Consider the following 20,261-nt stretch of genomic DNA (forward strand, 5'->3'; position numbering starts at 1 on the left):
AGTAATTTTCTTTTCGGAAGTAGAAATCGTGGGTGGGGTTAAAAAATGTAAGTGCTCCACCCATTGAGGTGTGTTTTAAACCGCGACCCAAAAGGACGAGGGGTCAGAGTCGCCGTGAGAGTCAAGGCATCCGTACACACAAGGATGAAATGAGCCACAGGGCATTACTGACCACCCTGGCCACTACTTGCACATCTTGCCAGCACCTCACGTATCCCAAGCAATAAGTGCTGGCGGTTATCGGGGTCTTTATTTCGACAGATCGCTTATCAGCTGATACGCTATCAAAAGATAAGTCAGTGAATGGACGGATGCGATTGGTGACATCAACGGCCGAGATTTCTTATTCGTCGTCACTGTCAGATTGGAGAATGCTTAGTACCAGATTAGCCTCTAGTGGGAATTTCAGTTTAAGTTCTCGATAGCCTATCATCCGATAAGGCAACCGACATATCAGTTACCTTATGGCTGAAAATGGAACTCCCCGAAATAAATTTAAGAAGAAAAGAGCCATTTTAAAGCCTCGAATTTGCATCTAAAATTTTATAATCCGCGGAATTTTCGAGCAACCACACATTTTTGTCCATGTTTGTTTTTTTCTTTTCTGTCTTTTTTCTCTCTCCTCTCTGCCGCCAGCCCAGTTCGTGTTTGTGTGATAAGCGCACCCACGTATAATTTTTTTTATCTTTCGTTTATATGGTCTCTTCCAGCCAGTCTGAGAGTGCCTTTGTCTTTGTGCTTGTCCTCCTCCTTCGCGTTGAAATCGCGCTTAGGTTTTCCCCATTCCAGGGCGCGGCGCATCACGGCGGTAGCGCACGGCGCGTCTCCAATCGCCGGCGCCAGATCCTCGGGCTCGGTGGCATTCGGAGATTTTCGGGGCTTAGATCCAGGGCGCCGCCATTGCTGAGCAGTGCATGAAGGCGCGATGAGGCGGCGGTGCTCGGCTCCCGGGTGAGATTTTAGCATGGATTAGGGGATACAGGGGAGGCGGCGGAAGAAAGGGAAGGAAAGGGGTTTTCTTGCTCTTATAGCGGCTGTGGTGTGTGACATACAAAAAGATATGTCGTCGCTCAGTAGGGAGCTTGTGTTCCTCATCCTCCAGTTCCTCGACGAGGAGAAGTTCAAGGAGACTGTTCACAAGTAAGTAAAAAAAAAAGACAAAAAAGGAGAGATAAATAGGAAAGAAAAAAATGAGATAAATTTCGTACACGTACTTGTGTTGACATCATTTGCGTGCTGTGGTGGTCAGGCTAGAGCAAGAGTCGGGATTTTTTTTCAACATGAAGTATTTCGAGGACCAAGTTCAGAACGGCGAATGGGATGAAGTGGAGCGTTACTTGTCGGGCTTTACCAAGGTAGATGACAATCGCTATTCAATGAAGATCTTTTTCGAAATTCGCAAGCAAAAGTATTTGGAAGCACTGGACAAGTAAGGAGTTTGTTTGGTATTGATTCGTTTCTTCGCTGATATCTAACGGGTTTGTTACCTCTCTCTCTGGCGTCAGGCAAGAAAGAGCGAAAGCCGTTGAGATTCTCGTCAAGGACCTCAAGGTGTTTGCGTCATTCAATGAGGACTTATACAAAGAGATTACACAGCTTCTTACTCTCGACAACTTTAGGTTCGTAATGCCAGTACTCTCTACTTTTCTCTTGTCTAACCCGCTGGTTCACAGAGAAAATGACCAACTGTCGAAGTATGGAGATACGAAATCCGCAAGAAATATAATGCTTATCGAACTTAAAAAACTCATCGAAGCGAATCCTCTATTTAGAGAAAAACATCAATTTCCATCATTGAAGGCATCACGGCTTCGCACCCTTATCAACCAGAGGTTGGCACTTTTTTGGTTCATTTATCCCTTCTAAATGTGCTGCTGCAGTCTGAATTGGCAACATCAATTATGTAAAAATCCTCGGCCCAATCCCGACATCAAAACTTTATTTATCGACCACAGTTGTGGTCCTCCGAACGGAGCGCGTGCGCCTCCGCCTGCCAACAATCCTCTAGTTGGAGCGATGCAGAAAACTGCGGCCTTCCCTCCACTTGGAGCACACGGGGTAAGAGGCTTGTGTTCCATTGAGAAGGGAATTTCGTTAAGTTTTTTCTTTTTCTTTTCAGCCTTTTCAACCATCTGCTGGTCCTCCTGCAAGTGCGCTAGCCGGTTGGATGGGAAATGCAAATTCCGCAGCCCCTCACGCAGCAGTAGCTCCTGGCCAGGCGCTACCTGGTCCGCCAAATCCAGGTATGTAAGTGGACATTCCGTTATCATATTGTTTGATCTCTGTATCAATTGCAGCTGCTCTTTTGAAGCGTCCCAGAACACCCCCGGCAAATTCGACCATTGACTATCAGTCGGCAGATTCGGAACACATTCTTAAACGCCCGCGTCCTCAGGCAGACGAGGTGTGATCACCAGGTCTCTTTTCTCATTATTTGATAATTATGTTTTCTGTGCAGGTGAACTATGCTGGAGCAAGTCATCAACGCAACGCTACTTTGGACGATCTTCCAAAGACACATGCTAGAACTTTAAACCAGACGTCGTCCGTGACTAGCATGGACTTTCATCCAATGCATCAAACCGTATTGCTTGGTGAGTTATTTTGCATTTTGTCTTTCTGTTTACGTTTTGTTTTCCCTTGTTTCTTGTAGTGGGTACAAATATTGGCGAAATTAGCATCTGGGAGGTAGCATCGCGAGAGAAATTGGCATATCGGACTTTCAAAGTGTGGGATATTTCTGCATGTTCTGTTACGATGCAGGTAGAATTTGGTTCTTTTTCTTTTCCGTGTCATGACATAGCACCTTTGCAGACGGCATTTGTGAAGGACCCAGCTGTTCTTGTTCACAGGGTGGTTTGGAGTCCAGATGGAGCTCTTATCGGTAAGTAACTTCCCAGTTTTTATTCATATAAATGCTCATGCCTTCCTTTGTAGGTGTGGCTTTCTCCAAATTTATTATTCATCTTTATATGTACAATGGAACATCTGAGCTTAGGCAACTTCACGAGGTACCGACTGTAAACTCAATCATTTGCGCTTGGATTAACATGTAAATCACAGATCGATGCTCATGTTGGTGGAGTCAACGACCTTGCATTTTCTCATCCCAACAAGCAACTCTGTGTTATTACTTGTGGAGACGATAAGACCATAAAGGTTACCTCTGCTATCGATTTTTGTTATGCATTCTTATATCGGTTTTCACGTGTAGGTTTGGGAAGCCATGACCGCTCGCAAGATTTATGTATTTGAAGGTCATGAGGCAGCAGTGTATTCTGTATGTCCACATCATAAAGAAAGCATACAGGTCTGTGTCCATTGCCGTTTTCTTTATTATGGGTTTATGGTTATTGCTCTGCAGTTTATATTTTCCACCGCACTTGATGGGAAAATCAAAGCTTGGCTTTACGATAATCTCGGTTCTCGAGTAGATTATGATGCTCCTGGTCGCTGGTGCACAACAATGGCTTACAGTGCGGATGGAACAAGGTTTGCTTCAACCTTTGGTATTTCCATCACATCCTTTGTTTTTCCAGATTGTTTTCTTGTGGAACAAGCAAGGATGGTGAGTCTTTTCTTGTGGAGTGGAATGAAAGTGAAGGTGCAATTAAAAACACCTACAATGGTTTTCGGAAACGCTCCATCAATGTGATTCAGTTTGATACTACACGGAATCGGTTTTTGGCTGCTGGAGACGACTTCTCCATCAAAATATGGGATATGGATAATATTAATCTTTTGACGACGATAGATGCCGACAGTGGTCTTCCGGTAAGTTCTTCAATAGATCGTTTTGCTATCAGCTAAATTCTTCCTTATTCTTTCTCCACAGCCAAGCCCTCGTTTACGGTTTAACAAAGAAGGAACATTGCTGGCTGTAACCACTCAAGACAACTCCATCAGAATTCTAGCTAACAACGACGGTTTACGGCTTTTGAATAGGGCGATTGAGAAAGTAAATGAGGTGAAGGTATGGCTTTCTGACATATTTCTTTACTGTGTTCTAACTTTTCTTTTTTCAGCCTGCGGTTAACACGCTTGCAGCAGTAAGTGGAGTAACTGCTCCAGTAGTCGCTGTAGATAGAGTTCCAGCTGCAGTACCGGTACATAACTGTCTGGATGTTTGCCGTGCGTTAACTCGTGTTTTTAACAGAATGGCGCTGAAAATAGTCGTGCTGTCGAAGTAAAACCGCGTGCAGACGAAGGAATTGACAAAAAGAATTGGAAACTAGCTGATTTAACTGAGCAAGCCCATTGCCGTTCAATAAGGTTAGGGGATCAAATGGCTGCGAGCAAGGTACGTTTTTGTCTTTGCATAAACTGGGTAACTAGGAAGGATTTACAGGTGTTGAGACTAATTTACACTAACGCCGGAAATGCACTTCTTGCACTTGGATCAAACGCCATTCATAAATTGTGGAAATGGCAAAAGAACGACTGGAATGTGGCTGGGAAGGTAAATTACTGTTGCTAGTGTTGCAGTAATAACGTTTATCTGTTGATGCAGGCAACTGCTAATTTTGCTCCCCAGCTATGGCAACCTCAGAGTGCGGGCTTTATGACAAATGATGTGGGCGAAACTGATCCAGAAGAAGCTGTTCCGTGCATCGCCTTGTCTAAAAATGATTCATATGTGATGTCTGCCTCGGGTGGAAAAGTTCTGCTTTTCAACATGATGACGTTTAAGGTATGCCGATTTGTTGCTCTTTCTCCAGTGATGAAACCATTGTCGAAACAGATTATGACACAATTCATGCCGCCTCCGCCAGCAGCAACATTCCTCGCTTTTCATCCTCAGGATAATAATTTTATTGCTATCGGTATGGAGGATTCGGTTATCCATATATACAACGTTCGTGTCGATGAGGTATGGAAAACCGATTTGCGTCATGGTTTATTGATTAGCATTTCATTGTAACATTGCGCTCGCTTTCAGGTGAAAACCAAACTAAAAGGGCATTCCAAGAGAATAACGGGACTTGCGTTTTCCAATAATCTTAATATTCTTGTTTCGTCTGGGGCTGACGGACAGGTACCAACTGCCCTGGAAAGATAAAATTTGTTCTCACAATCTCTTGTTTTCCAGCTCTGTGTTTGGGGAACCGATGCATGGGATAAAAGAAAGTCCAAGTTTATTCAAATGCCGCCTGGGAAAGATGCAACTCCCACTGGTGACACGAGGGTACAGTTCGACGTTGATCAGACGCGGCTGTTGATTGTGCACGAGACTCAGCTTGCAATATACGACGCTACTAAGCTGGAATCAATCCATCAGGCAAGTATTTATTTTTTCATGTTTTGATCCATGAACAAGCTATTCATGACATTGTTTCTTTCCAGTGGTATCTTCGGGACCCCTTCCCTGCTTCCGTTTCGAGTGCTACATTTTCATGCGACAGCGAGCTCGTTTATGCCGCTTTCATCGATGGCTCCGTGGGAGTGTTTGAGACGGATGGTTTACGGCCAAGGTGCCGTCTAGCACCATCAACTTATCTTCCTCCTGGAGCTAGCGGGTACAAAATCTTTTACACCTCTCTTTGTTTCCGTGAGCCAAGACAATAATCTCTCTTTCCGTGACAGGACTTCGGTGTACCCTCTAGCAATCTCCGCTCATCCAACCGAGAAGTATCAATTCGCTCTGGGACTAAGTGACGGAGGAGTTCTCGTTGTGGAACCATTGGAACCCGACGGTAAGTGGGGGCCGATTCCAGTCACAGACAATGGAGCAGCAGCGTCGGGTGCTACTGGCGTTCCACCACCAGCGGATCAAAACGCAGAGCAATCGGGTGCCAGAGCGTCATAGCACAAAGAAAGGATTTCTAGGAAGAACTGAGAAGGCGATCTAGAACTTCTCCAGGAAAGTGGGACGTCGAAAGAATGGAAGAACAAACAAGACGAGAGTACATTTTGTTTATAGCCAGATGTTGGCTATGTGTCGGTTTATATTTTTCCACGTGTCCACGCTAAGATTGTACGGTGAATATGCTTTTTGCATATCCACTCGAATATATTTCTTATATGCGGCACTTTTTTTACAAGTGGAGTGAGTGCATTAGGGCTCTTGAATTTGACTAGGGTTTTTTGCCAATTCCAAAGGTATGTCGCTCTCTCCTCCCCGGATCTCGCGATCTCTTTCCTCTCTCGCGCGGCCCCGGCGATGATCCAATGCTTGTGTTGTGTGCTTCCAGCATGAGAAGATCCATCCTCGACCGATGATGCTTGTGTCCGATGATAATGTCCTTGGAAATTACCGGCGCGGCACTGGAATTTCTGCGATTTCAGCTGGAATGGAGCAGCAGCACAAGCTCGGCCCCAATATCGAGGAGGGATTTCACAGCGGGAGATCCGTGCAGACATGGCAGTGCTTCCCCGATGGCGGATCTCTGTCCTCGATCGACAGCTTGCCCCCAATTGAGGACGATGAATCCGGGACGGACCAGGGAATGATTGGATCCCCGGCCATGGGACGCCTGGATTACGACTCAGGTATAAATATCTCGATACTGGATGGCGAAATTTTTTCTCTCGCTTATCCCTCGCTTCGTTCTTCCAGGCGGCCAGAATCGATCGAGAGAAGAGGCCTCGCCCCCACGCGTGAAGCTCATGTGTAGCTTTGGTGGGCGAATTCTTCCACGTCCATCCGATGGAAAGCTCCGGTACGTTGGTGGCGAGACGCGAATTGTGAGCCTCAAGAGGGACGTGAGCTACGCGGAGCTCATGCTCAAGATGAAGAAGCACTACGGGGAGGATCTGTCACTTAAGTACCAGTTGCCCAACGAGGATCTGGACGCATTGATATCGGTCTCTACCGACGAGGACTTGCAAAACATGATGGAGGAGTATGACCGGCTCGAGGACAACGATGGCTTGCAGCGGCTCAGGGTGTTTCTCTTCTCGGTTGCTGATGGTGAGAGCCTCTCGATCGATCCTTTGGACCCGAGAAAGTCCGAGCAGTGGTACGTGGAGGCTGTCAACGGGTTGCTGGAAACGGGGTCGAGGAAATCCGAGAGTGGGGTCAGTGGCGGTGGCATTAGTGCTCGTCCTAGCGCTGAGAATCTTGTTGCTTTAGACGCCACCCTCGAAGAGCAGTTACTCGCTAAGAAGCTACAGGGGGCCTTTAACTCGGCGTCGTCGTCGCCAGCTTTAGTCCCACAGCAGCCGTATGCCAGGAATCTTGGGGGTCATGCTTACGGGATGTTTGCATCGGAAGGACAGCAGCAGCACTTTGGGAATTTAAACACGGACGTAGGCCACTTCGACTTGGATCACTACTATCCAAATTCTCGAGCGGAGGTGACGCATGATCATGACCGGATTCTACGTGGCTATCCTCACGAGACGAAGATGCCTCGGGTTGGCTCTCATGGGAAGCTTTCAAGGCTTCAGGAGCAGCAACTTGATGATAGCCAGCAGCAGCACTTTGGGAACTTAAACACGGACGTAGGCCACTTCGACTTGGATCACTACTATCCAAATTCTCGAGCGGAGGTGACGCATGATCATGACCGGATTCTACGTGGCTATCCTCACGAGACGAAGATGCCTCGGGTTGGCTCTCATGGGAAGCTTTCAAGGCTTCAGGAGCAGCAACTTGATGATAGCCAGCAGCAGCAGCAGCAGCAGGACTTGCTACCTCACGACCTTTTTATGGAGCCGAGGCCAAGGTTCGTCGTGCAGCCGCCGCAGCCACATCGTCAACACCCTCTCGATAGCAACCAGGATTACAGGAGGCCAGAGTTTCAGCACTCCGACAGTGGATTCCCACATATGCTTCAGCACCAACAAGCGCAGCCGGTGATGTATCTCAAGGATCCCGTGTACAGAGCTGAAGCATACCACCGCCACCAGCTTCCGGACGATTATCAAGGCCACGACTTTATCCAGCACGAGGACTATTGTCCTGGTCATATGTACCAGAGAAACTCTAATCACGGGGATGGTGGCGGGATGGGAGCTCACTCAGCTCCATATCAGATTGGATCGTCGCCATCTTCACCTCGACTAGCGTACCGTGATGGCAGACTCCATCCGCAGTTGAGTGTGCATAGGCCGTATCCTGGAAATCCCGTCGACCATCAATATGGAAGGAGGCCTCATACACACGAAGAATCTGGTCGGAGTTACAGGCTTTCATCGTCGCCACCTCGCTATCGTGATCATCACCTTGATGAACCGTTGCCGTTTCTACATCATCATGAGCGGTTTCCATCGGATCAAGTGGCTATGGCTCTTATGTTCGACAAGAAGCAAGGACCAGAGATGCTGCCCAGGCAAGCTATGGGCCTATACGGTCCAGGATATCAGGAAAATTCTTTCTATTATCCGGACAATGGTCAAAGAGGTGGCGAGCCAAGGCGCCAAGTTAAAACATCTCCGCACTTGAATCCCAGATTTGATTACCAAGACCATCTGGTGCAAATGGAGCAACTTTCGCTTCATGGCCATCAACCAGAGGTAGAGAGAAACTTGGAAGCAGAAGACTCGGGGCTTAGGAATCAAAAACCACTCATCGAGGTAAACCACTCGCCTCGTGTTCTTCTCTTTTGAAGCTTACATTTATATATTTCCTTTTTCCTGCAGCCTGAGCCCCGCCAAGCTGTTACGAACTCGCTGCCTTTTGTGGTGCACGGAAGTGGCATTGGGCCCTCTAGTCAGGTTCCTCCAAAATTTATGGACTCCCAGCCATTGAACCGGTCATCGACGTCAGGGATAAATACCTCCGAGACAGGATTTGGCAGCAGATGGATGACCGAAGACGAGACACCGGATCTTCTCACTGATGCGGGCTCTAGCGCGAGAGTAAACATCGCTAGGCCTTCCAGCAATAATAATCTTACAGGTCTAGTCAGCCAGGTTGGTTCAGCAGCTCAGAGTCAGCAGGCATCCGCAGCTTACAGTTGTGCTCCTTCTGTTAGTCTTCCCATTTTCGATACCATATCTCAGTGGAATCGGAGCATTGGGGCTGGGGACCTTGAAGCAAGTGCTGTGAAGAGTGAAATTGATGACGACGCATCCCGCAAGCTTTCTCACATGATGTCGGAAACTGGTCATCTGGCGGAAGACATGGTTTCGTCAGTGTTGAGGTCCAACTACGAGTTTCCGGCAACGTCGTCAAATTTTCCAGTCCAGAAGGAGATTGAACCTGTCCAGGAATTGGATCTGGTGCCACAACCAACGTTGACTGTGCAGAACTGGGACAAAGTTCTTTGCCGTGACGAGGAGCCTATTACCGAAAACGAGGCATGTAGAGAGCATACTAGCGTTGAAGCTCATGATAAGGTGGTCTCTTGTTTTTATATCCTCTTTTGCTAACTTGTCTTTTCAGGCTGAAGGCAGCCATGACTCTCCTCCTCCAGGTGATATCTCGTTAGCTGCGGAACAGGAAGCGAAATCTCGTGGCTTGCAGGTAATTTTGTTTATGTCTTCTTGTCGTTGACTCGGCTAACATGCTTTTGATGTTATGATTAGATAATAAAAAACTCCGATCTCGAGGAAATCCGAGAGCTCGGATCTGGAACATATGGTACAGTCTACCATGGAAAGTGGAGGGGAACAGATGTCGCGATTAAGCGTATAAAAGCCAGCTGCTTCGAAGGAAGGCCGGTGGAACGAGATCGTCTGGTATGTATCCTCCCATTAATACGTTCCAAACTGAACAACCTTTTTCCAGATACTTGATTTCTGGAGAGAGGCGGGCACGCTGAGTAAGCTCCACCATCCGAATGTTGTGGCTTTCTACGGCGTGGTTCCCGACGGCCCTGGCGGAACGCTGGCAACCGTCACAGAGTATATGGTAAATGGATCGTTGAAGCAAGTGCTTCAGAAGAAAGACAGGTACGTGAACTCAAAAGAGGATGGACTGTATCGGCTAACTTGCCAGATTTCAGAACCATTGATCGTCGGAAGCGACTGTTGATAGCAACAGACGCTGCTTTTGGGATGGAGTATCTACACGGAAAGAACATCGTTCATTTCGACCTGAAGTGCGAGAATTTGCTGGTCAACATGAGGGATCCACATCGGCCAGTGTGCAAGGTAATGATATCTTCGTCTCTCGTTCTTTCACTTTGTAGTGAGTGACTGTGCACGTTTCCAGGTTGGAGATCTGGGACTGTCGAAAGTTAAGCGCCAGACAATGGTGTCTGGTGGCGTCCGAGGAACTTTGCCGTGGATGGCTCCTGAGCTCTTGAGCACCTCGAGCTGTATGGTCAGTGAGAGAGTAAGTGACTTCGGCACCCAGAATTCTTCTTTCGGTTTTATAGCGGCGATGTGTTTTGGTATATCAGGTGGATGTTTTCTCATTCGGGATAGTTATGTGGGAGCTTCTCACCGGAGAGGAGCCTTATGCAAACATGCACTACGGAGCGATCATAGGTGAGATGTTTTTCGAGATCGTTTCATCTTGAAGCTTTTCGTGTCAAAACCAGGTGGCATTGTTAGCAACACGCTTCGTCCACCGATTCCAAATTGGTGTGAGCCAGCGTGGAGGTCTCTGATGGAACGGTGCTGGGACGCCGATCCCTCGGCGAGGCCATCGTTTGCCGAGATTGCCAGCGAGCTCAGGTCGATGAGTTCGTCGCTACAACCCCGATCTTGACGAAGAACACGTAGGAAAAGAAAGAGAGCTGTTAAAGAAGCCGTGTGTTACAGTTTTATTCAACTGTGACAGGTGAGCACAAGTTGGTTTGTGGTGTTTATATGGCAAATCTCTTATTACGTTTGTGTGTTTTCTGTTTCTTTGTTTTTACAGAGAAAAGAGCGACCACCGATTCATTTTTTCTTTTTTGTTTTTTATTTTTGGATATGCCTTGTATATGCTAGCCTTTCTCTACGTCCATTGGTTTGTATATAGATGTATATATATTTCTAATGCTCGCCTCTTTGTCTACTAGGAGAGAATGACTTTTGGCAAAAGAGAAAGGGAAGCTAGCTAGAGAGGCTGGTTTGCGCTTTTCTTTGGTGATGGCCGGCTGGAAGCAAAGCAGCAAATCGATCAATCAAATCAAATCTAGCACACCATCAGGAAGAACAATGACTGTCGAGGAGAAAAGAAAGAAAACACAAAGGAGAAGAAGACGAAGAAGAAGAAGACCAAGCTGGCTAGTTTGTTGACAAAGCGCACCGAGGGACAGACAGGGCTGACAGACAAAGACGATCACAGGGTTGATTGGATCCAAACGTCTTCGTTACCTTTTTCTTTAAATTTCTAGTATATTTTTTTAAAATGCTTTGGCTTGGAAGCAAAGCTGCCAAGTGCCAAATGCGAAACGCCAAATACGAGGAATAACACTTCATTTCTTATATTTATTTATTTTTTCGTTTTTTTTTTTGTTTTTTTTTTTATTCAAGGTTGCTGATACTGGGCCCTAAGCTATTCTGATGGAGCGTGCCTCCTGTGTTGTGTCTTGTGTGAAACATGTCTACTTAACTGTCAGGCTTTGACACTTACCAATCTACATGGCTTTGTCCTGCTCCATGCACTCTATTTTATTTAAAGTGGAATGTATGTCAATGGCAAGGCAGACAGAAAAGTGAGTGGTGCTTGCCCAGCTTCTAGTAGTTGAGCTGGCAATTCTTGCTGTGTGTGTGTGCTTTCTCTTGGTTCCATGCCAATGTTTGGTACTAGTGGTGCAATAGGCATTTGATGCTGCTGGGCTTTGCAAAGAAGGAGTTGCAGGTTGATGGATGGAAGAATTCAAGAAGTGAAAGATTTGGTGGGTCAACATTTCTGAAGTGAAGGTGGCCAGCAGCTGCAGCTGCACATGGCTTTACACATGGAGACTGAGATTGAACAATCTAGCCCCTGCTTGCTGGTGATGCAACCTCTTGACAATGCCACTCAAATCAAACATTTGGTTGATTTAAACTGGAATATTCCTCTACACTTTAGGGTTTGGGGGGTTTTAGGGCTCTTGAATTCTGCGGTATGGCGGAGGAGGAGGACGACGACGACGACGATCGCTGTGCGGCGCAGGAACAGTCGAATGAGGGATCGGATCTTGCGTGCTGTGAGGTAAAAATTTGGCATCTCTCTTTCTTAGCTGTCTCTTTTTTATTTCTTTGTTCCTCTCTGCATCGCATCGCATCAGAATTGGTACTAGGAGTAGTGTTTAATATTACTCTGCCGCTGCCACATTTGCTACGTGTGCGTACAGTGCCACAGGAAAGGCATCTGGCTTCTCGGCTCGGAAAAGAGGCCACACTTCCCTTTCTTTGTTTGTCATTGTCTCGAGTTGTTGTTCTTAAATACAGTGTTTTTAAATTTATTTCCTTCTGTTTGAAGTTCCAGTTCCAGCAGAGTTTTTTTTTGGGTTTCTGGTTTCTCATCAAATTATTGTCAATCGATGTTTCTTTGCTCTTTTTCTCTGTAGCTTTGTCTACCCTCCTTTTCTGTGTATTTATTGGATAGATTCATTGGCAAGTTCTTTGTGCACTGCTGTGAAGGTTCAGAGGACGCTTTTCCTTTTGGCTCGTCTCCCTCTCTTCCAGTCTGCTTTTCTTCGCTGGTTTTGTTTCTTGGTCCGGAGAAAGACTCATTATTCCACCGTCTCGCCGGTGACGAGAATTGGAGGTCCTTCGTCGCACGGTTTTGCGTGTCGTCGGAGGGAAATTTGAGTCTCTCCCTCGCTTTTCTGCCGAGTTTTGTTTCGTTTTATTCATTGTTGTCCTTTGTTTTTCCTTGCTTTCGTTCGCATACCTTCTTGCCTTACAAAAACATCAATTGCGGAACAAACCCATATCGGATTCGCGGTCTTCTCGAAGCGAAAAAGAGAGGAGAAAAAAAAAAAAAAAAAGCGCGATAAAAGCAGAGAGATCTCGTTGCAGATTGCCAATGATTTCCATTCTTTCGCCTCTCAATGACAGGAAAGCTACTGTGCTGCTGCCGCTTGCTTGTCAAGTAATCCATCAATGGAGGTTGAACAAAGCGTGACTTTCGCCAACATCACATCTAGAAAAAATTTCGTTCCGGGCATCGTGCTCTTGCTCCTCGTCGTCGGGTAAACTCAAAATTTGTCTTTCGCCTTCATTCAGATTTTCAATTTCAAACGAATGAGCTAATGGAATTCTTTCAGGCTGCGAGACGCAATGCAGCGTAACTGACGACGCAAAGAAGAAACGCTGATTTTTATATAGCATGGGACGACAATCTTTCCTCGATACTTGGCACCAGTGCTATCTCATTGGGTTTCCGTGACGCGTGTGACTTTCATATTTCTTCGGGGATTTATTCCAGTCCAATCTATGGATCGCGCTGCGCTGCCAGGAAAATTCAGTCTCGTCCAGTAACGAAAGAAGAAGAAGAAGCATCCATCAAAGTTCTTTTTCGGCGAAGAAAAGGAGATCATCCACCGCAAAGTTCTCTCTCGGCGACAAGATGATAAGTCCGGCGGAGTTCTACTCGGTCATGGCGGCAATGGTTCCACTCTACGTCGCCATGCTCCTCGCCTACGCCTCCGTGAGGTGGTGGGGAATCCTCACGCCTGACCAGTGCTCCGGCATCAACCGCTTCGTCGCCATCTTCGCGGTGCCGCTCCTCTCCTTCCAGATCATCGCTCACAACAATCCTTACGACATGAGCCTCAAGTTCGTCCTCGCGGACGCTCTCCAGAAGATCATCGTCCTGGCGGTCCTGGGAGCCTGGGCGAGATACTCACGCCGCGGCAGCCTCGAGTGGATGATCACTCTCTTCATGCTGGCGACGCTTCCGAACACGCTGGTGATGGGAATCCCGCTGCTCAACGCCATGTATGGTGGCGACCCCTCCAGGCTCGTCGTCCAAGCCGTCGTCCTCCAGTGCATTGTCTGGTACACGCTCCTCCTCGTCCTGTTCGAGTACCGCAGCGCAAAGATCCTCGTCGCACAAAAGTTTCCAAAGCCCGCCGCTGCCATCGCCTCCGTCAAGGCCGATCCGGACGTGGTTTCTCTCAGCTTCAAGGAAGGCCTGACCACCGAGGCCTCCGTGGGAGAAGATGGCAAGATTTACGTCCAGCTCAAGCGCTCACCACCACCAATTCGCACTGCTCCTGCGACGAAAAATCCGTTTTTTCCTCCGGCGGCGATGGCGAGCACGGCGTTTTCTTCCAAGGCCAGCACTCCCGGAGCCTCGGACCTGAGCAACGCGGAGATATACTCGGTGCACTCCTCGAGCGTCTTGACTCCTGGGCACAGCTTCCATCGCAGCAGCGACCGGAGTGACTTCTATCTGATGACGTCCGGCAGCCGGGGTGGCAGCCCGTTTCGTCTCCAGGAGCTCGACTCGGTCTTCCAGTCGTCGAATCAGTCGTCCAACGTACACACTCCTCGGGAGGCCGTCATCTCGGTAAGGGACGATCATATCTTCCCGCTGGACATGTACCGAACTGGAGGTGGCGGCGGCCGAGGAACTCCAAACTTTGACGACCACTTCCGGCACTTGGTTTGCAACCAGGGCTTCTCGCAGACGGCGGTGCAGATCACCAAGAAGGACAACGACGAGGAGGGCGCGTCCTCCAACTTGGACTACGATGCGAAAGAGCTCCAGATGTTCGTGTGGAGTGCGAGTACGTCGCCGAGGTCGCCAGCGTCGGTGGCTGCTCCGGCGAAGCTCTTATGGCGGAAGGACGAGAAAGTTCTCATGTCACACGAAACAACGCTGGAAGGTATGTCCAGTTGGTTTGATTGTTTAGTTGGCAAACTCGTTTTTCTTTGTTTTGCGCTCATACTCTCTCTCTCTCTCTCTCTTTCTCTGTTATTAGTTCCCGAAGAAGCAGTGACAAGACCGGATGGAAGTGCTGCTGCTGCTGTTCAGACTCCAGCGGAAAGGAACAGGCCATGGATCAAAACTTTTCTACCATCAAAGGATGCTGCTGCAAAGCTGCCAGACGATCCGGACATGCCGTCTACAGCTGTGATGACGAAGCTCATCCTGGACATGGTGTGGAGGAAGCTTGTTCGGAATCCAAACACGTACTCGAGCTTACTGGGCTTGACGTGGGCACTCATTTCCTTCCGGTAAGATTCTTTTCTCTCTTTTCTTTCTTTTTCTTTTCTCGAAATGAAAGCTACATCTCTCCAACTGTTTTGCAACTCAGATGGAACCTCCGCATGCCAAAGATTATCGAAGGCTCCATCACGATTCTATCGGACGCCGGGCTTGGAATGGCCATGTTTAGCCTGGGTGAGTTTCTTCTTCTTCTGTTTTTCTTTGACAAACTCGATGAGCAAATCCTAGGATTGTTCATGGCTTTGCAACCAAAGCTACTCGCGTGCGGGACGTCGATGACGATAATCGGAATGGTTATCAGGTTTGTGACCAGTCCCGCGATCATGTCGGCTACTTCAATCGCAGCGGGGCTTCGCAATATGGATTTGAGAGCGTCGATTGTCCAGGCAAGAATACTTTGTTTCTTCTTTCTTTCGTTTCTCACAAAAGGATTGTTTCTTTTCTTTTCATTTCGTGTTCTATCAGGCTGCCTTGCCGCAAGGTATTGTCCCTTTCGTTTTTGCTAAAGAGTACAATGTGCATCCAGACGTCCTGAGCACTGCGTAAGTCTTTTGCTTTGCTTTGCTTCATTTGCTTACGAGCTAACTCGTGCTTGCAATTTTTATCAGAGTCATCTTTGGTATGCTCGTATCGCTTCCTATCACACTGCTCTATTACGTGCTTCTGGGATTATAGTTGATACAGTTGCCAGATTTTACGAGCATCTATTAGGACGATTTAAGCTCATCCGGGCCGTCCACGTGTAGGTCAGCGATGCATTCCCCAGGCGTGTCTCACATTGCGCCACGTCGGCGGCGCCCCTCACCACAATGAATCTTTCCGGGCGAAGAACACGCGGCGAGGGCCAGGGCGGCTCCAAGGCGCTCGATCGTCGGCGGCATCGATCAGGTACGTCGTCGGCTCCAATCCATCCAGCGCCATGGCGGCAAGGTCGAAATCCGGGGTTTGTGTCAGCAGCAGCAGCAGCGCCGTCAGTCCCATCGCCATCGCCGTCGCCTCGATGAGCCTCGTCTAGCCGAAATATCCACGATCGTGGCCGCGATGTTGGCAATGCCCGCGATTCTAGCTCCCGCTCCATCGTCGTCCAATCCTCTCGCTCTCTCCAGGAGCCCGGATTCTCCCGGGCATCTCCTAGGGCAGAAATCCAGGGCCGCATCCAGAAAGATCTCCTCTCTCAGTCCTCCTCTCCGCCGATCCAAATGTGCTCCCTCGTCCAGGCCTCACAGATGCAACGCCTCCTCCAAGCCATCGCCATCGCCATCGCCATCGCCAGGTAATGATCCAAGTCCCAGTCCAGTCGAGCTCCCTCTCTTCCCACTCCCGCTGGTCCTCTTCCCGGGCGCCATCCTCCCGCTCCAGATCTTCGAGTTCCGCTACCGGATCATGATGCACACGCTGCTCCAGACGGATCTGCGCTTCGGGGTGGTGTTCACCGACCGATCGACGGGGCTGGCGGAGATCGGCTGCGTGGGCGAGGTGATCAAGCACGAGAGGCTGGTGGACGATCGCTTCTTCCTCATTTGCAAGGGCCAGGAGAGGTTCCGGGTGGCGAGCGTGGTGAGAACGTCGCCATACTTGGTGGCGGAGGTGGAGTGGATCGAGGACAAGCCTCCGCAGCGTTTGAAGGAGGATGGGCAGGAGGAGGAGGAGGATCTGGAGAAGCTGGCAAGCGAGGTGGAGGCGTACATGAAGGACGTGATCCGGCTGTCGAACAGGATGAACAAGAAGGGCGACAAGGAGACGCCGGAGGACCTGCGCAAGAACTTGTTCCCGACGCCGTTTAGTTTCTGGGTGGGGAGTACGTTCGAGGGGGCGCCGCTGGAGCAGCAGGCGTTGCTGGAGCTGGAGGACACGGGGCTGCGGTTGAAGAGGGAGAAGGAGACGCTGAGGAACACGCTCAATTACCTCACTGCCGCCTCGGCTGTCAAGGACGTGTTCTCGTCTCAGTCGGACTGACCCCTTTCTCTCTCTTTTTTCCTCTCTAATTAAATTTGAATTCAAGGCTTAGGGTTAGTGTCTAGGTAAATATGTTGTAAAAGTTAGGCAATAAACTATTATGAATTATGGCAAAATTATTAAGTTTTCAAGGGAGAAGTGCTTCAATTTAACAAAAAGTGAAAGTTCAAGAGATGCAACCGATAGCAAAAACTTGGTAACAACAGAGAAAAAGAGGAAATTTCAGGAGAATGACGCAATGCGACTCGAGAGCTCTCCACATTCTGTTGCTGAATGTGGAGACACATCTAAATGGGACGCAATGATCCCTGCCTGGACTGTGAAGTACGAAGGAGCCGCCAACCTTGGACCACCTTTTGCACCAATTCGACGAAGGAGTACGAAAGCTCCATTCAGAGCACCTCAGACAAAGCCGAAGTATATGAACGGCTTCCTGGTTGTCCAGTCAAGCGGAGTGTTACTGAGCTCAAGCACAAGGGCGTGTTCGTTTGCTACTGCAACTGCCAAGTTAGGGGTGATGGCGTTCCGCTGGGGAGGCTTGCACGACACAACGTTCCGAAGCTCCATCTTCGACGAGCTCTCTCCATGCTCCCACACTTTGCAAGCTTGGTGGAAAAGAACTGCCCTGAAGGTCAAAAGGCATGCAGGGGATATGGCTTGTCGCCTTGGAGCAGCACTGCAAGATGTGGAGGGGTCAGGGCGTGACAACCACGTTATTCTTCAAGGCAGGGAGAAGTCTCGGGTCTGGATGCAGTCTGTCGGGAATGGTATGCAGTGCCAAAGTGTGAAGCTGAAGATCTGTGGCTGCTTGTAAGCTGGTTGGCGGAGAGTGCTTTTTGGGACGTTGAGCAGTATGCAGAGAGTGAGCCGGGAACAAGCACTTGCCGTCCTGAATGCACGTCTGGCTATCGGCATCGTTCCCCAAGGTGGTCTGGCAGCGGAGTAAGCTGCAGGATATATGAGCTACGTGTCTGTGGGATCCGGCATTGTCTGCGGCGGCCTGCATGTTCACTTCGCATGAAGTGAGGCTCTAAAGCATCTGAAGGATCTCTGCAGGGGCTTCCTAAAGGAGGAGAACCGATGGCGAGATACATCTTAATGCGAGTAAAGACAAGTGTGTTGAAAACAAGGAGGACTACTTTGACAGCTTCAGCCTTGTGGTTTTCCCAGAGAAAGTAGTTGGAGAGCAACACGCTCTCAATCCGGAAGGTTCCTGCTCCGACCTTGTTGTGGACTGTAGAGGTCAACATTATGAGTGTGGCTTACGCACCAGGATTGGTGGTGGTAAGTAGAGCGTTGCTGTTAGCTGCACACCATCAGAGCGGGATACCGAATTTCTGGAGGCTGACAAGCTGCGGGTAAGGATGCGGAAAGTTTGTTACGTGAACAGCATTCTTATCGGGCCAAACCAAAGAAAGTACAGCGGAGGCTAGCATTCGCAGCTTGTCCAAGTCGAGAGTACTTGTCCTTCTGGCTTTGCCAAATCCGCTCTGTTGCACCACGAGTTTGCGAAATCAACAGCGAGTGAAGTGAGCCATCCGGGCTTACATGTTGAGAACATCAAGGAACGGTATGTTTCCTTCCGGAGTTGCCCGTTGCCATCAAGCAGTAGATTCCTGTTACCATCAGTCGTCTTTACTTGAGCCAGAACGTAAGTCCCAAACGAGGTTCTGCGCAACACCGGAGAGCTGGGGTCTGAGTTGACATCTTCCGACGATCTATCGAACAGCACGGAGCTTCTGCCAGCCAAGAACACACATCACAAACGACTCGACTTTAGCAACACAATACGTACCCGTAGCGAAGATCAAGTTTCTGAAGAATTTCCGGTTCCTGTGCTAGAATCTACACGAAGTGTGTACACTATGTCTCCACTTCCACCCTGTAGAACACATATATACATATAATGAGGAACAGAGAAAATAAAAACATTCTTTTCTTACCAACCTTCAACCTTGACGAACGCTGTCATGAGCTATTGGTATATCTATGCGAGCGGCAAGTCAGCGACTTCTCGTACAAGTCGTCCTGATCTCATCCACACCTCTGAAAAGGTACCAGCAGATGACGGTCACGAGGAGGAGCTCGCTGGTAGCATAATAATCGAAATGTCTTCGTCATATACACCCCGACTTTCCTCGTTGATGAGAACCTTGTTGGGACATGGCGGCGTGACTTGAACAACGCACGCAGCATCACATAGGTGCTTACAAATCGAATACGGAATTAAGGCAGTCGTCTAGAGGTCCAATAAGCTCTCTGGCGTTTGCATGCCCGCAATCCAAAGTCTCAGCTGACTCCTCCTGTGAGAGATTTGATTTCATTACGCGATAAACCAAGTAGAAAGGAGTACCTTGTCCATCCCCGGAAGAACGAATGCAAGGTGACTACCATCAGGAGATACGCATAAGCCACTCAAGAAAACGAAGGAAGAAAACGCTCACAAAGTTGATCCTGGAACCGGGTGGCAACCCCACAAGCCCGTCGTGACAAGGACGACATATAAAGCCTTCTGTAATGAACTGTGAAAAATGATCTCTTTCTCTTTCCTGTAACAGAAAATAGCAAACGTCAGCTGATCGTCGAAAGCATCACACTCAGAATCATTCGGCCTCATCTCGGCAAAAATTTCTGGATCGCCATAGACTTGATCAGCCACAGCACGGAACAAGCAGTTGTACTTCGACTGAAATTCCTCGAACTTCCAAAGCTTGCTTATGACTCCCTTGTAGCTTGTTTATCTGGATAAAAACATACGAGAACTTCAATCGGTGGCTGTTCTTTCTTGGCTAACCTCATGGCGTTTCATCTCAAGCATCGCCTGCAAGAAAGAAGAAGCCCTATGTCTATACAAGCGGCTGAACGAAAAAACTGATTACACGATCGTAAGTTCTGCTTGCGAGTTTTCAAAAGCATCCTTTCCAAAGCCGCATCTTCTGAGCGACAGATGCTTGTTCCTTGCTTGTACACGCTATTCTTCTCGGCAGTCACCAAGCTTCTTAGACGAGTTTACATATTTATGAGAAGAAAGGAACATGGTTTACGAAACGACTTGTTTTTCATGAGCCTCTGTGATTTGCTCGACTTTGGCCTCCACACCGCTCCAAAGCTTTGTCCTCGCAGTGCTTTACTTTCAGCATGGCATTCCATTCTGGTTCTTAGCTTCCAATGCTCGTGTAGCTGCCGGTCCTCTACCAAACAAGACAGCGCAATTTCCAGGTCGCTCTTGACGCACACTTGTTCTTGGAGCCCAAAGAAAGCCCGTGGAGGACGATTTGCTGCTGCCTTGATTTCTTAACTATAAACCCTAAAGGGCCAA

General features: G+C 48.5%; 4 protein-coding genes across 8 annotated transcripts; all 4 read left to right on the forward strand.

Moving 5' to 3' along the window:
• The first annotated feature begins 717 nt into the window (after window positions 1–717).
• Window positions 718–6,029, forward strand: LOC9632805 (protein TPR2). 3 transcript variants are annotated; one of them, XM_024672877.1, is made up of 25 exons: window positions 718–1,140; window positions 1,250–1,429; window positions 1,506–1,619; window positions 1,674–1,832; window positions 1,881–2,058; window positions 2,120–2,243; window positions 2,298–2,404; window positions 2,459–2,594; window positions 2,654–2,763; window positions 2,815–2,884; window positions 2,938–3,011; window positions 3,064–3,159; window positions 3,215–3,310; window positions 3,365–3,492; window positions 3,540–3,774; window positions 3,836–3,973; window positions 4,026–4,106; window positions 4,157–4,300; window positions 4,349–4,459; window positions 4,511–4,690; window positions 4,742–4,870; window positions 4,940–5,035; window positions 5,090–5,278; window positions 5,344–5,516; window positions 5,584–6,029. In XM_024672877.1, exons 1-25 carry the CDS (start codon window positions 1,061–1,063, stop codon window positions 5,804–5,806), a joined length of 3,351 nt encoding a protein of 1,116 aa, XP_024528645.1. In that variant the 5' UTR covers window positions 718–1,060; the 3' UTR covers window positions 5,807–6,029. The 3 variants fall into 3 exon arrangements, with proteins under 3 accessions (XP_024528645.1, XP_024528643.1, XP_024528644.1); XM_024672875.1 differs by having other exon boundaries at window positions 1,506–1,832; XM_024672876.1 differs by having other exon boundaries at window positions 2,654–2,884.
• A 29-nt stretch (window positions 6,030–6,058) lies between these two features.
• LOC9632807 lies at window positions 6,059–10,881 on the forward strand. Of its 2 annotated transcripts, XM_002967535.2 has the most exons (12): window positions 6,059–6,099; window positions 6,192–6,489; window positions 6,557–8,517; window positions 8,584–9,282; window positions 9,329–9,409; window positions 9,472–9,624; window positions 9,674–9,837; window positions 9,891–10,038; window positions 10,100–10,222; window positions 10,290–10,377; window positions 10,431–10,672; window positions 10,754–10,881. In XM_002967535.2, the coding sequence occupies exons 2-11, from the start codon at window positions 6,216–6,218 to the stop codon at window positions 10,598–10,600; spliced, it is 3,861 nt and encodes a 1,286-aa protein (XP_002967581.2). In that variant the 5' UTR covers window positions 6,059–6,099; window positions 6,192–6,215; the 3' UTR covers window positions 10,601–10,672; window positions 10,754–10,881. The 2 variants fall into 2 exon arrangements, with proteins under 2 accessions (XP_002967581.2, XP_024528642.1); XM_024672874.1 differs by lacking the exons at window positions 10,100–10,222; window positions 10,290–10,377; window positions 10,431–10,672; window positions 10,754–10,881 and having other exon boundaries at window positions 9,884–10,008.
• Window positions 10,882–11,929: 1,048 nt separating this feature from the next.
• LOC9632808 (probable auxin efflux carrier component 1b) lies at window positions 11,930–15,689 on the forward strand. 2 transcript variants are annotated; one of them, XM_024672879.1, is made up of 8 exons: window positions 11,930–12,016; window positions 12,868–13,001; window positions 13,077–14,642; window positions 14,739–14,994; window positions 15,075–15,160; window positions 15,215–15,372; window positions 15,452–15,528; window positions 15,595–15,689. In XM_024672879.1, the coding sequence occupies exons 3-8, from the start codon at window positions 13,379–13,381 to the stop codon at window positions 15,659–15,661; spliced, it is 1,908 nt and encodes a 635-aa protein (XP_024528647.1). In that variant the 5' UTR covers window positions 11,930–12,016; window positions 12,868–13,001; window positions 13,077–13,378; the 3' UTR covers window positions 15,662–15,689. The 2 variants fall into 2 exon arrangements, with proteins under 2 accessions (XP_024528647.1, XP_024528646.1); XM_024672878.1 differs by lacking the exon at window positions 11,930–12,016 and having other exon boundaries at window positions 12,774–13,001.
• A 125-nt stretch (window positions 15,690–15,814) lies between these two features.
• On the forward strand, window positions 15,815–16,993 carry LOC9632809 (lon protease 2). The gene has a single exon (XM_002967537.2). It carries the CDS (start codon window positions 16,028–16,030, stop codon window positions 16,940–16,942), a length of 915 nt encoding a protein of 304 aa, XP_002967583.2. The 5' UTR covers window positions 15,815–16,027; the 3' UTR covers window positions 16,943–16,993.
• Window positions 16,994–20,261: the final 3,268 nt, after the last annotated feature.

This window comes from Selaginella moellendorffii, unplaced genomic scaffold (assembly GCF_000143415.4).
Source record: "Selaginella moellendorffii unplaced genomic scaffold, v1.0 SELMOscaffold_9, whole genome shotgun sequence".
Classification (NCBI taxonomy): domain Eukaryota; kingdom Viridiplantae; phylum Streptophyta; class Lycopodiopsida; order Selaginellales; family Selaginellaceae; genus Selaginella; species Selaginella moellendorffii.